The following is a 15,136-nucleotide window of genomic DNA, read 5'->3' on the forward strand; positions in this document are numbered from 1 at the left end:
ATGAAAATTCTAAACTTAAATGTTAAAAAATTAAATATCTAGCGCAATATTTATAAATATCTAGCATAATATTTATAACTATCTTATAAATAAATGTCTAGCGTAAAAGATTTATCAAACTAAACTTCACTTATAGCTTCGATTTTGTACACGTTGAATCACATTCTATTAATTGATGACTATTATATTTAAAATTCAAAAACATAACATTGGAGTCAATTATTTTTTGTCAGATATAAGTTAATAAACTAAATATTTTCCCTCATGTCTTTGAATTGGTTAAGCTTATATTAAAGTCTATTTATTAAAAAAGTTAAAGCTAAATGAAACTAAAAATTTACAATAAACAATGCATATAACAAATATATTTGTTATATAACTTTGAATTGAAACTTTTGGAAGAGTGATCACAAACAACAAAAGGAAAAATATAACCTCGCATCAATGTAATGTTCTTGAAAGAACAGCGCAATAATTAAATTAACAAAAAATCACTTATCAAATTTTTTCATTTTACACTGTGCACTGTGTTTCTATAAAGACTCATCAGAAAACAATTCTGATGAGTTTTTATAGATAAAACACAGTGTAAAATGAATAATTTGATAAGTGATTTCCTACTAATTCATATTATACACACACATTTATATATATTTACACAACCCCAAACACAGATTATACTTTTCAAATGAATATCTAAAACATTACAAAAGCTGTGTACATTAGGGGTATAATATTTTTACAAACTCAATGAGCATTTCATATTCTGATGAGCTTTTGTAAATAATTAAGAGAATTTAGTTTCATTATGTTTCTAGAAAAAAACTCATGCACTGACCCACTAGAAAACCGAGCCAAAAGCTGTTAATCACATAACAAATATGCCTAGATATTCTTTACTGGTAATTAGAAGTAAAGTGTTTTTCACTTTGTCTTAAAATAATAAGTTATGTTCAAATAATTAATAAAGATATATATCATGTAAATAAATCTATATTGATAAAATAGACAAAACATCAAAATGTTAAAAAAACTATGTTGATAAAAATACATTAACTAAAAAGGTTTGCATTTGCTTTATTTGTGATTTGTTAATAAGTATTTCAAATACAAAGTTTCTTCAGATTTGCACACACTTTTGATATCTTCTAAAACTTTTACTGCTCGTTCGGCACAAATGTTGGATCTTTGCATATTTATAGGCGAAGGAATATCACACCAAAACTTCGTAAATGTATAGATAGCCTTTGGGTGATCTTTAATTGTTTCCTCCAATTCTTTACCATTTTCAGGATTAAACATTTGGTTTGAAAACCAGATATCTGCCTATTTTCCAGCAACAAGCTTAACTGCCATCTCAAGTCGTTGTCTGTCTGAATGAATTAGTATGTAAGCAAGTAGTAAATAATTGCCCTGGAGTTCAATCTAGATTGGCTAATATTTGGTAAACTTTTGAAATTAACCTAAAGAAATTTCTTTTCATTCCAAAAGTATTTCACTACGTTAATAAGATGCTTCAAAATCTGAATTTCATCTCTCTATTTCAGTTCATTTTCCTTCAATTGTATACCACTTTTGTCAAAGTTCAATAGTCATATTTACTATGCATTGCTTCAACAAAATAATATCACAGCTCAGGTGAATTGGTAATACCTCCAATAGAGTCATCCAGACATTCCACCCCAGCTATCTTTTTCCCATCAAATTTGCTAACACCAATTCTCAAACTTCAGTTCTTTTCTCAATTTATCACGTAACTTTTTACCTTCTCTGATGACTGCCATATTGATGAGTTGGTGTAGGAAGATCAACACCAGCCATCTGAAGTTGTTGAAACACTGTGGCAGCTTTTTCGTGAACTTAACTTTGCTTGACAAACCAATTTAACAGCCTCGACTGTTCTCTGTTTAATTTTTAGTTTATTAATATTTAATAAAGGTTCATAATCACTACCACTGTCACGTATTGACTCATTACTACTTTCCTGTTCCTCTCTGTATTCAGAATTGAAGTATATGGCATTGATGGAGTGTTTCTAATTTAAATTTCTTTGAAGGATGTATGTTTTTAAGATCATCAAGCTTCATTGTAGTATATCCAACTCTACCAGATGTCGCTAATTGCTTTAAATAAAGATTTTTATTTTCAGAATGCAACCAAAGTCCATCCTCTTTTGTTATATCTAATAAACCATCAAAGCTATAAGTACCTAGTTTTTTAATTTCTATTTGTCTCTTTTAATCAATTTTTCTATTATTCTTGGCACTGATCTTATGCCTATTGTTGGAAAATTCAAATTAGCCCATAGTTCTAAAAATTCATCTAAAATTTTCTTTATTCATCTTTTCACATTTTTACAGTCTGATGCCAAGCTGGTGCATCGATTAATTATTTGTGAATTTGTTGGAATTCTACATATTGTTTCTAATGATTTTTGAGATTTACTCTTATGTAATCTTTTACTTTTCTCAAAGAGAATCAAACTCTTTTTCCATACCTTTCTTGATATTTTGGTTGCAGTAGAATTTTTGTTTGACATATTGAATGGTTGTGTAACAACTTAACTTGTAATGCCTCATACAATTTATTATTTGATTAGATGAAATTACGCAATGCTAAATTTTACTAATAAACAAAACATAAAAGTTTTCCTTCACAGAGCATTAAGTTAAATCAAAAGTCAAAACAGCGCATTAAGTTTAATGAATACCGCTGCGTAAAAGAGCTTAAGATCTTCTACTTCTATTTTTAAAACAAATTTAACGTTGTGTAATTTATGGACAATCCCTAAGGAACTATAATTCATTTAGTGCGTGAGTTTTTTAAAAGGATGTACCTTAAAATTATTGTCATTTTTTTTTCAATATAAAAGCTCATAACTAGGTGATATGCTCATTTGAAAATCTTAAAAAAAATTTTATTTTATACCCCTAGTGTACATGCTTTGTGTTAAACTTTTAATGCATGTCAGACTTAGGTACACAGTGGACCTAGTTTCATGGTTTTTGTTTGCAATTATCATTTTATCAATTTTCTTGTGGAGAAAGAACAAAAACAAAAGTTTAAAAACAAAACTGTTTCAAGATCAGTAATAATTATAATGAAATCAGCAATATTGGAAAACATAAGTTTGTTTACGGGTGTCAAAAATCATCAATATGCAAATGAAGAAATATAATTCAGTATCCTTATAACTTTGCTTATCTAAACCACTTTATGAATTATTAAATTTGTGGAAGAAGATGCTAAAATAGTTTAAAAAAACTTGTTTTCTGTCAGTGTTGCTGTCAAAAACAAATGTTAACAGAAGCCGAATTTTCTTTTAGTCATACAAAACAAAATAAAAATTAAAATATATATATTTATAAATTAAAAAATACCTGTCCACGCTCATTTGGATTAGCTGCATGCAAAAGAAGCTGACGAACAACTTCTGTATTTCCTTTGTAACTGGCCCAGACTAATGGTGTCCAACCACCCTAAAAATATTTGATAAATATTAACCATTCTATATGTAACAAGAAAAAACTTTTTTCTTTAATTTTTTTAAACTTTTAATAATAAAGAAGAATCACCAGATCTGGGATGCTTAACTTTGCACCATGATCAAGAAGTAGAGTAACAATCTCGATAGAACCTAGCTTCGCTGCTTCAATTAATGCTGTTCGACCATCCTAAACCAAATTGCTAATTTAAAGACTTAAAATTTTAATTGTTTTTAAAACCTAATTTTAAAACTATTCCTATACTTTAATTATAAACCATTATAATTTTAATTGTAAACCATTCCCATACTTTAAATAAAAAATTTTCTTAAGTGGTGTAAGTTAGGTTTATTACCTCGTCCCTGTGATTAACTTCAACATCATGGTTCAACAACTCTCGAACAATATCTACAAACCCTTTCTCGGCAGATAAAATTAGAGCAGTTTGACCATTCTATAAATTTAGGAATAAGTGACTACTTTAATAAGACAAAACAATTTAATGAATTCTAAATGATCAATTTGTATTAATAAACTTACAGAGTTTTCCTGATTTAAATTTTCAATTTTAGAAATACACTTTAAAATATTAGACAAGTTTCCACCTTCTACAGCCTTAAACAACTGATTTTGTGTATTTTCCTCCATCATTTCTATTTTAAAAATTTTTGTATCACACTATATCCTTGGCCTCACATCAAGATGACAAAAATCATTTCAATTTTTTTTTTTTAATTTTATAACAAAGCAGTAAGTAATAATACATTTACAAATGTTAATAAATTTACAAAAGTAATAAAATTTACAAAAGTAATAAAAAATACAAATGACAACTTGACAACAATCCTACTGTATTGTAAAAAGTTATTTCAATTCCTCAGATGTGTTTGGAAAACATGGTGCTAAATAAAATTAAAAAAAGAACTATTTTTTGAACTCTCTCATGTTTATTATTTGTATTATTTCAACATTAACAAGTCGAAAAAAGTAAAAAATAAAAAGGTATATTAAAAAAATTATATAATTTTTATTGACATAAAATTATTATATTATATATCATAAATATTTTGTAATGTTTATAATTATTATATAATATTATATATACAAACATTATTTTACACAATTAAAAAATATTATTGTAATTGTAGCTTTATGAAATGAATAATATTTGTTAACCTAAAAATTAAATTTTTAAACATAGATTTCTGCATTTTTTTATATTAGTGGAAAAAAATTATTTTACATTAAGGTGAAAAACTTTTTTTAAAGATGCAAAACCAACTTTCCAAATTTTAATTAAAATATAAAATGTTTCTATAAAAAAAAAACAGACAAGAAAAAAGAGTTATCCATTTATAAAGTACAATAAATAATTGATCTTCACAATGAAATGATTCCTAGCTACCATAGATTATGAATGATATCAAAAGATACATTATGCATTGCAAGTATTGGTTTTTACTTTATAAAAGAAATTGCAAAAAACAATAATAACAATTCAAAACTTATATAAATAATTTATATGGTAAAATTTAATTTTAAGGAAACAATTTGTGAATATTTTTTATACTAAATCTGTTATAATTTACTAAAAAGAATTCTTTAGAAACTGAATGTGAGGAGTTTTCACACTCTATTTTCCAATCATTTCACAAATCTTTTTTTTTAACTTTATTTCTAACCTTTTTACTTATACTTTTTTTCATAAACATTTTATTTAAAATTTAAAAAAAGAAAACATGGCAACAATTACATCAAAAAATTAAAAAAATTAAAGAAATCTTTTTGTTTAACAAGATACTTGTGAAAATAATAGTCACAAAAAAAAATTATTTGTTTATAATTATTATTATTCTTTTACAATTGTTAAAATTAATCAAATCATTACGCTTTTAAAACAAACAAAAAAATATATATATATATAACTACAGTTATAATTAGTTTTAAAAAATTTATACTAAAAAAGTTTTCCGAAGTTTTTATTTATTTTTATTGTTGTTGTGTTTTTTTTTTTTGCGTGTGTGTTTTTTGTTTTTATTATTTAATATTATTATTTGTTATATACTTTGTAAATTTGTTTCAAACTTGAAAAATAATTTTAAAAACAATACAATACACAGTGTTCAATTACAAAAAAATGAGGTTTTTGCATTTTGGTTTTGTTAAAAGATACCTAAAAAAACTTTTAACCACACAGGTAAAAAATTAAATGTAAACTTATAAGGAAATTTGAATACTTTGTGAAATATAAAAAAAATATTTAAAAATTTTTAAGCATAAACTTTATTGCCTGATATAAATGTGAAATTAAAAATCAATTAAGATAATTCAAGATATCTACTATACAATTCTAAATTATCATAAATTATCATAAGTTGTTGTTAAAGAGTTGGTTTTAAGTAATTAAAATTTTTGTTTTTAAAATTTATAACTTAAAGTGACTAACCAAAGAATGTCTTTCAATTTTCAACTTTTTAAAAAAAGTCTTGCTATATGTGTATAATTTAAAATATATGAACATTAGGGTGTGCAAATTGCACTTTCCAAAGCAGAATTTATTCCTAAATTAATTCTGCTGCAGAAAGTACACTTTATGTTAACCATATAAGAAACTATTCATTTTTTATGTATAAATTAATTAAAGATTCTGTTTTGGAAAAAGCACTTTGTGTACCTTAATATTTGTTTATTTTAAAGTATATATATATATAGCAATACTTTTGAAAAAATTTGGAAAGGATATTGGAAGACATTCTTTGGTTGAAAATTCTTTGATGAAAAATAATGTTTTTTATACAATTAGTGTCTGTCTTAAATTAATGTCTTTAAGTATTTTTAAAAGTATTTCGTTTTAATAAAGTTTTTTAATTTATTCTGGAATAAAAATTGAAAATTAAGCAAGTGTTATATATGAAGTTTAAAAGGTTCTGAACAAAAGCATATTGTAGATAGGATTGTTTACTAGTAAGTTTATGTAAATAAGATTCCATCTCCAATCAGAAGTATTAAACAAACTACCATTCGCATCTAAAGGACATTTTTTTAGTAAAGCTAAAAAATAACTGAAGTCAATGAAATGACTTCAAATATTTTTTTAGTTTAGTATTGACTAATGAGAACAACATAAATAGTTTAGGTCAACGTCATCAACAAATGATTTAAGTCAATATCATCAGCAAATAGTTTGGGTCAATGTCATCAACAAATGGTTTAAGTCAATGTCATCAGCAAATATTTAGGTCAATGTCATCAATAAATGGAATAAATGTGATAAGGTTGCTTATGCAGGTGCAACAAAAATGAAAGTTATAAACAAATATGCTTCAAACAGGCAAATCTAAATTTACAACTGAGAGCAATAACAACAAAAAATGGCAAAAGAAATTGCAAAACTAAATCCCTATTTAGCTGATAGAGCATTAGCAACAATGGTAGACCCAGTCATGACTTTTAGATAATTACAACTGGAGTTTATTAATAGAAGCTATGATACATATTCACCTTATTACAAAGTTCTTCTACAAAGTACTAATATCCTAATTAAAAAACAAAGTTACAAAAACATAAAACTCTAAACAAACACTACATTTCCTGAAAGAATAAACAAAACTCTATATTTTTTTAACAATATAATAAACAAAAAAATTAACTAAAGAAACAAAACTCTATATTTTCAACAAACTATACATTTTTTTAAAGAATAAAATTTAAAATATAGAAGGTTTTTGAGCAACTAGACCATAATAATAATAAGAAAATTAGTATATACAACCAGATTCACCAATATTTGTATTTTTTACCACTAATATAGTGGTAGTCAGGGGCTATTCTAGACCGTTTTGTACAGCGTCAATTGTATTTGGACGCCGCCCAAATTAAAAATTGAGGACCTTTTTATTTGTTATTTTTATGTTTCTTTTAACGTATTTTTACAGTTAATATTGTTTTTTTTTTGCAAAATAATGCTGATTTTCGGCAATATTTCATCTAAATTTCTCCTGGACAGGGGTATTGCCGCCCAAATTTTTTTCCTAAAAGCGCCCCTGTCAGTGGTCTTATTTTCTGATCTGATCTAAAATATCTACATAGACCAAAGTTAAATACCAACTTAAGTTAAAACTATTGTGCCAAAAAGACAATTTAAGCTTTCCAGCAGTACTTACAGTTTTAGCCACAGCATGACAAAAAAAAGCAATATTTCACTATATGATAGAAGCTTAAGGTTTTGTTGCTCTAAAAAAAATACTAATGTATTTTTTTATTTTCAAATGTGTAAACAAAAGCCTAATTAAAATTGACTTAAATGACATCCACAACTGAGAGACATTTGGGGAACATACAACTAGACTTATACATTTTACTTAAATTTCCTTTATTTTTCATCTGTTTTCAGAATACAGCCCACCAAAGTACTTCACTTTAAATTCATTACAGCTTTTGCCAAAATACCTCTCTCTATATTCAAAAAACAAATTTTATGTATATATATATATATATATATATATATATATATATATATATATATATATATATATATATATATATATATATATACTTCAAATGTTGAGATAGAGCGCCAGGCAATATCTATGACAGCCAATGCAATAACTATCTACGTATTTTTTAACAAATTATGTTTCTTTTTTAGTACCATTAGTAAATCAATCAGTTTAAGGTTAGATTTAAAATTTTTTATCAATCTAGACTCCGCTACACATTTCGGTAACTGCTCCATCCAAAAACAATTCTATTTGCTAAGAAGTGCTGTCTACTTAAACAATTTTTAGCAATTTCAGATGTGACACGATGTTTGTATCCTCTAATACTGGAGGATGGGCCTAATGTATTAATTATATGTATTTGTGTTTGAACTTTCCTCATATCAATAGGCTTGAGGTCTTTGTATAGTTTATATGGTTGAATAAAGTCACTTCCAAGTCTCTGAACTTCTAAAGTTGTTGAGTCTATAATTTTTAATCTTTGATAAAATCCCAGATATTGTAGTTCTGGAATCATTTTACTGGCTCTTCATAAGATATTTATCTTTGTATTTAAAAGTATTATTCAATATTGCAAGCATACTATTAGCTTTACTGGCAGCATTTTTTAAATTTTTTAAATAGGTGCAATAACTTTATTGTCATCAGTGTACAACTTTAATAAATATGCTTAGTAAATCATTTATGATTACCAAGAAAAGGAGTGGGCCAAGCACAGAATCCTGTGGTACTCCACTTCATAAACCAACCCAATCTATTTTGCATTCTCCCATAACCACTCTTTGTTTTCTATTCTATATGAATGCCTCAATCTATTTGGCATTTAATCCATTAAAGCATACCAACAATACCATAAGCATAAACTTATGCATTAGATTATTATTAATGATTTTTTCTAACATTTTACATTGAAGAGACGTAAGAGATACAGACCTGTAGTACTTTGATTTAAAATTTATATTTACATTTTTCCAAAAATTAGGTAGATTCCATCTTCTGTAGATTTTTCAAATAATAAAAATAAAGGGTATGAAACTGCTGAACTGCATTATTTAAGAACAAAAAGATGTACCAAATCAAAATTAATTTCTATTCAAGAGCATTTAATATTCTTTCAGTATTATTTTATGATATAAAAACATAACATTGCGGTTGATAATTAACAATATTTATGTTTAAATCTTTGCCTTCTACATAAACTATATAAAAAAGTATTGTCTTCTAGGTCATTCCATATCAAATCACCTAATGGTCCCCAGGGTACCACCTCAAATTTGCTTCAAATTTTGACCACCCACAGCTTTTATGAAAAAAACACAATCCCGAAAATTTCAGCTTGATTGACCAAACCGTTCAAAAGTTATAATTGAATTAATATTGACCAAAATTGGAAAAATTTGAGTATCTGGAGCTTACAGTAGATTTTTTTAATTTTTACCAGATCATAACTTTTTAAATAAAATAGATGATCACCTGAAATTTTTAAGGGGATTAGTTTTTCACCCAAATTATCTATTTTTGTAAGTATTTTTGACTGATTTTAAAGAGTTTTTGAGTTCTTGAACCTCAAAGTTGCTAAATAACACAATATTAGAAAAAATTTTGGAAACTTTAATGTGCTACAGTCCAATACCAACAGACAAGCTGTGCCAAATTTTTGTTGCTTTTGTGTACTTAGAGTAACCACTTGTAAAAAGAGTTATGTGTTAAAAGTTATTTTAGCACTTGCAGCAGCCTGTTAAAATTTCACTTTTTTAAAAAAATACGATAAACTACATTAACTTTGTAGGCAGAGAAAGTTGCGTAGACAGTTAAAATAAATTATGAAACTTTTTACTGGCAAAGTTCTATATATAGACAATCACCAAAAAAAAATTAAAGACCTATACCTTATCTTATCACATGATTGTAGCCCTATGACTTAAGCATATATTTTATTTTTTCCATATATAAATATAATCAGATTTTCATAAAATAAAATTATCAGTGTCTTAACCTAATTTATTTGATGTTATTTTATAACACATATTTGTTAAATTTTATGCATATAATATAATTATAATGATATTTTCACATGGTTATAATTTGAGTGTAAAATACTTCAATTGCTTCAAGACTTTGTTTTAAAATCTAAATCTGCGCAGTATTTTCTGGATTTTATTATTTTATTTTTTAATATTGCAAGAACCAAAAGTAAAAGTTTTGTGTATGCAGAAATAGTTATATGTAGAAATATTTTATTGGTTGCATTTTTGACAGTTTTAATCGCATTTATACTTGAGATTTCATTTTTAGGATTTTATTACTGGAAAAATATAAAAAAGTTTATTTTTAGATAATGTTACATGTTTAACTTTAATATTTTTAGATTAGTAAAAAATGTCAGAGAAATGTTGTGTGGGAAGAGTTTTAAATGAATATTGTGATAAAATGTGATGTTGTAGAATGGTAGGAAGAATAAGACTAAAAGATACTGATATTGAAGTTTTAATGCAAAGGATAGAATACACTTTTGAACCAAATGAGGAGATATGTATTCACCATTAAAAAGCCTATATTTCTAGATATGAAGCACTTCAAAAATACTGTTGTGATCCATTTAAAGTCCACAACAAAAAAATTATGAAGGGATTGTGTAAAGTTAACATATCAATAGCAAATCAACTTAAGATCAAACCTGGTTTAAAAGTTTTTACTAACTGTATGAATGAATTCAAACTTGAAAAAATTACAGAAAGTAGTCAAGATGAAGCTGCTGAAGAAGATTTGAGTTGTTCAGACCTTGATAAGACAATTCTTCATAAGAGTGTGTCTATTGGAAATATCTCCACTCAAAAATGTAAGAAGACACGAAAAATTAGGATATGGAAAGCAAAAAGCTAAAAAATTTGCAACAAGTATGACAAACCTAGTAGTGTCAGCATTGGATATAGACCCAAAAGATAAAGTATCAGAAAAAGAGCAAAAATGTATAAACTGTAATGATTTAGACCAACTGTTAGATGTAATAAAAAATAAAAAGAAAATAAGTTTGAAGGAAGAAAAAGTTCAACTACTAACACGAACTTCTGATAGTTGGTAAATTGAAAAAACTTGCAAAACATTTTCAGAACATTTTCATCTTTAAAAAAGCTCGAAAGTTGAAAAAATGAAAAAGGAATACTTGCTAAACCTGAGGCTAAAATAGGACAGCCTTAGGAAGATATTGTTAAACAAAAAGTCATTGAAATTTATGAACCCAAACAGTTCACAAGACAATGTCCAGGGAAAAAAGACTTTGTTTCTGTGCGTATAAGTAATGTAAAAGTTCATAAACAAAAACGTTTAATATTAGTTCAATTAAAGGAACTTTTTCTTGAGTTTAAGAAGTTATACCCTTAACAAAAAGTTAGATTCAGCAAGTTCTGTGAACTAAGACCAAAGTGTTGCATTACAGTTGACAGTAGTGGAAATAGCTCAGTTTGCCTATGTTTTTATCATCAAAAAAGTAAGTTGATGTGTGTTGCTTTACCTAAGGGCCATTTAATATATTACAAAGATTTGATGAAAGTATGTGTTTGTAATATATATAGTCATATATAGTCGAAGCTGCATATTCCATCTATGTTCCGATTCCCCTGGTAAAGTAAATTTAAAGACTTACTTGGAAAATGTGTTTGAAAATAATAATTTTGATTTTGATGATCATGTCGTATACTAATAGTGGGTGTCCAAACAAGCATTATTGAGTTTATTGAAACTCTAAGTGAAACTATGTATGATCTTTGTCACCACCACTTTATCAAAGAAGCACAATCCTCCTACTTATCAGAGACAAAAAGAACATTAAATCAACACATGTACCATCTTGAAGATCACAACATAAATGCTGAGCAGCACTTCTTTGCTACATCCCATGGCAAAAGTCTATGTGATGGAATAGGAGGAACTATAAAAAGAGAAGCAGCAAAAGCAAGTCTATGAGCATCAAATTCTCACACAAAATGAACTGTTTACATGGGCTGAAAAAAACATTAAAGGTATTAAATTATTTTACATTTCAAGTGATAATATCAATAATCATGAAACTTATTTTAGCCTAAAGAAACGATATGAAGAGCTAACTGGTATCTTTTTAAACTAAAAAAGCATTGCACTCAAAATGCTAAAATCATGTCATAAGATAGAGTATGGGTCTTTAATTTTTTTTTGGTGATTGTCTATATATAGAACTTTGCCAGTAAAAAGTTTCATAATTTATTTTAACTGTCTACACAACTTTCTATGCCTACAAAGGTAATGTAATTTATCATATTTTTAAAAAAAAGTGAAATTTTAACAGGCTGCTGCAAGTGCTAAAATAACTTTTAACACATAACTCTTTTTACAAGTGGTTACTCTAAGTACACAAAAGCAACAAAAAATTAGCACAGCTTGTCTGTTGGTATTGGACTGTAGCACATTAAAGTTTCCAAAATTTTTTCTAATATTGTGTTATTTAGCAACTTTGAGGTTCAAGAACTCAAAAACTCTTTAAAATCAGTCAAAAACACTTACAAAAATAGATAATTTGGGTGAAAAACTATTACCCTAAAAAATTTCAGGTGATCATCTATTTTATTTAAAAAGTTATGATCTGGTAAAAATCAAAAAAATCTACTGTAAGCTCCAGATACTCAAATTTTTCCAATTTTGGTCAATATTAATTCAATTATAACTTTTGAACGGTTTGGTCAATCAAGCTGAAATTTTCGGGATTGTGTTTTTTTCATAAAAGCTGTGGGTGGTCAAAATTTGAAGCAAATTTGAGGTGGTACCCTGGGGCACTTTTGAAAAATTAGGTGATTTCATATGGAATAACCCTTCCACATAAACAGAATGAAAATATTTATTTAATTCTTCTGCGTCATTCGATCGGTGACAATTTTTCCTTTACAGTTCTTGATTGCTCTAATTTAGGTTTTTACAGATTTTTTTTAACTTACATAGAGTAACTAAAAAGATTTAATTTACAACTATTATCAATATCCCTCTCAAATGACTTCACATTTCCTTTTATTTCTTTTTTGATTTCAATCTTTAAGTTGAAACCAAAAAGTTCCTAATTAGTAAATTTATTAGAAAAACTTTGGTTAGGGTTATGTAAGATATCCACTCTAATATATGTTTAGGGTTAGGGTTATGTAAGACATTTACTCTGCTATATGATATAATGTGTAGCGAGTTAAGCAAAACAATATCAGAGACCATTATTCAAAATAAAAATAAAAAAATGAAATATTAGGTATATTCAATAGCGCATATATTTATATTATAGGAAGAAATAATTTTTTTTCTATCAATGCTATTGATAATTAAAAAAATGATTTTTTAATTTTTGAATAAAACCAAAGTAATATCTTCATAAATTTTATAAACTCAATTAACTAAAAGATATTCACTATAAAAACTAATTTCATTTATTTGAAAGAAACTTTTACTAATAATTGCTACCTATTAACATACCTATAAGGTAAAAAAAAAAACTCTTGATTTAACAATCGCTGTAACATATGACTGTCGATGTGTATTTCTTTAAATACTATTTATAATATACTTTATCTTTACAGTATGGATTTTGTGAGTAAGGAAAAGTTGTATCATATTTAAACAAAGAGAAAAATCTTTTATCCATTTTATTTGCCATTCCATTTCAGATGTTACGTTCATTCAGAAAAATGTTTTATTAAATAGAAAAATCGCGTCATACGTAGATTTGGTGATTGAGTTTAAGTTGTTGTTTATTTTTATATTCTGCTTTGTACTTTCTCGTCGGGCAAATTAATAAAGTTAGAGAAAATTTAAGGACCATAAAAGTTTGTTCTACGAAAAGCAAAGCCGCTTGATTTGCGCCTCTGGTTTTAAAAACAATTTTAAAATATTTATAAAAAAATTGGTTTTTCACATAGGGTCATGTATCCCTCTACCGTGTAGAATTGTTTTATACATAACTAACTTATTTCAGTAACAATATATTGTTAAAAAGATTTGTTTTTATAGTTTTGAGATGTGTTTTTTTCCGCGAAAATCTTTTACAGTCAAAAAAAGTTTTTTTTTTTTTATGGCCAAAAATTAATTTTTTTTTTTTTTTTTTTGCTAAAAGCGTAAAATAGTTGTAAAAACGTTGCATATTTTAAATTTCATCAAAAAATAGTAGTATTTTTTGTATAACATTGTTTAATCCTTGACACTGTAGGTGATTACAAAAATTATACTAGTTAGTACTTACCGTTTATAGAAACGTTATTTTTTATTTTTTTTTTTTTTTTTTTTTTTTCTAAAAAACCATTTAGTTTAATCTAAATTAACAAGTAAAGGTAATTTAACCCAAGGGAATATTCATTTGATATGCTTTTTATGCTTTATTTATGATATGAAATGAATTATAATAATAAGATTCAAGATTTGAGAAAGAAAAAAAATAATAGGAAAAAGTTATAAAAGTTAACATAATCCCGACGAACAACTGCAGCAATAAATTACGGCGAAGAATTAAATGACAAGAAAAAAAGCATTATAAAAGCATAAAAAAAGGATACTTATAAAGAAACTAAGTTTTAGTTTAGAGTGAATAATTTTTAAAAAACTAAAAAACCAATGTCTCTTTTTTTTTTACAACTTCAATAAATTTACACATTGTTACGTTACAACTGACATGATATAATGCAACGTAAAAAGTTTAACAGTATTACCGCGTATAACATATTATAATAAAAAGTGGTTTAACAAGTATAACTATGTATAACGCAAACTAATAGTGTTTTTTATAAAAACTAACAGTATTTTTTAAAAATAAAAGAAGAAGAAAAAAAAAACAAGAAATTTTTTGTTACTTCGGATATATACATGTTGTTGTAAAGGAAAATTCGTAGAAGTCTATGAAGACTTATCATCGAGTACTTCTTTAAATGGTTAAATAAAGTCTATTCCACTTTTATATATAGTCAAAAGTGGTTAAACAGTATACAGTCAGTGATACACATAAATATTTTAGTATAAATTTTGTTGTTAAGTTTAGTTGTTTAGTATAAATTTTTTTATTAAGTTAATACATGTCGATATAATTGTTGATATTATGTATGAGGTGTTTTAATTTATTTTTCAAATATGCAGGATCATTTAATACTTTAAGTT

The 15,136-nt window shown here is 26.0% G+C and overlaps 1 protein-coding gene across 6 annotated transcripts in view; it reads right to left on the reverse strand.

Annotated features, from left to right (window-relative positions):
- LOC100213216 (kinase D-interacting substrate of 220 kDa) overlaps positions 1-13,758 on the reverse strand; it is a 68,924-nt gene extending 55,166 nt beyond the window's left edge. The window contains exons 1-6 of one of the 6 annotated variants that reach the window (XM_065814780.1): positions 13,469-13,758; positions 4,336-4,387; positions 4,026-4,138; positions 3,841-3,939; positions 3,576-3,674; positions 3,381-3,479 (exon numbers count right to left, since the gene is read on the reverse strand). In XM_065814780.1, the coding sequence (XP_065670852.1) occupies positions 3,381-3,479; positions 3,576-3,674; positions 3,841-3,939; positions 4,026-4,136 (408 nt within the window). In that variant the 5' untranslated portion in view covers positions 4,137-4,138; positions 4,336-4,387; positions 13,469-13,758. Of the gene's footprint in view, positions 1-3,380; positions 3,480-3,575; positions 3,675-3,840; positions 3,940-4,025; positions 4,139-4,291; positions 4,388-4,728; positions 4,850-13,468 lie in introns of those variants that run through there. The other 5 variants (XM_065814785.1, XM_065814784.1, XM_065814781.1 and 2 more) reach the window with 5 other exon arrangements.
- Positions 13,759-15,136: the final 1,378 nt, after the last annotated feature.

Source organism: Hydra vulgaris, chromosome 12 (assembly GCF_038396675.1).
Source record: "Hydra vulgaris chromosome 12, alternate assembly HydraT2T_AEP".
Classification (NCBI taxonomy): domain Eukaryota; kingdom Metazoa; phylum Cnidaria; class Hydrozoa; order Anthoathecata; family Hydridae; genus Hydra; species Hydra vulgaris.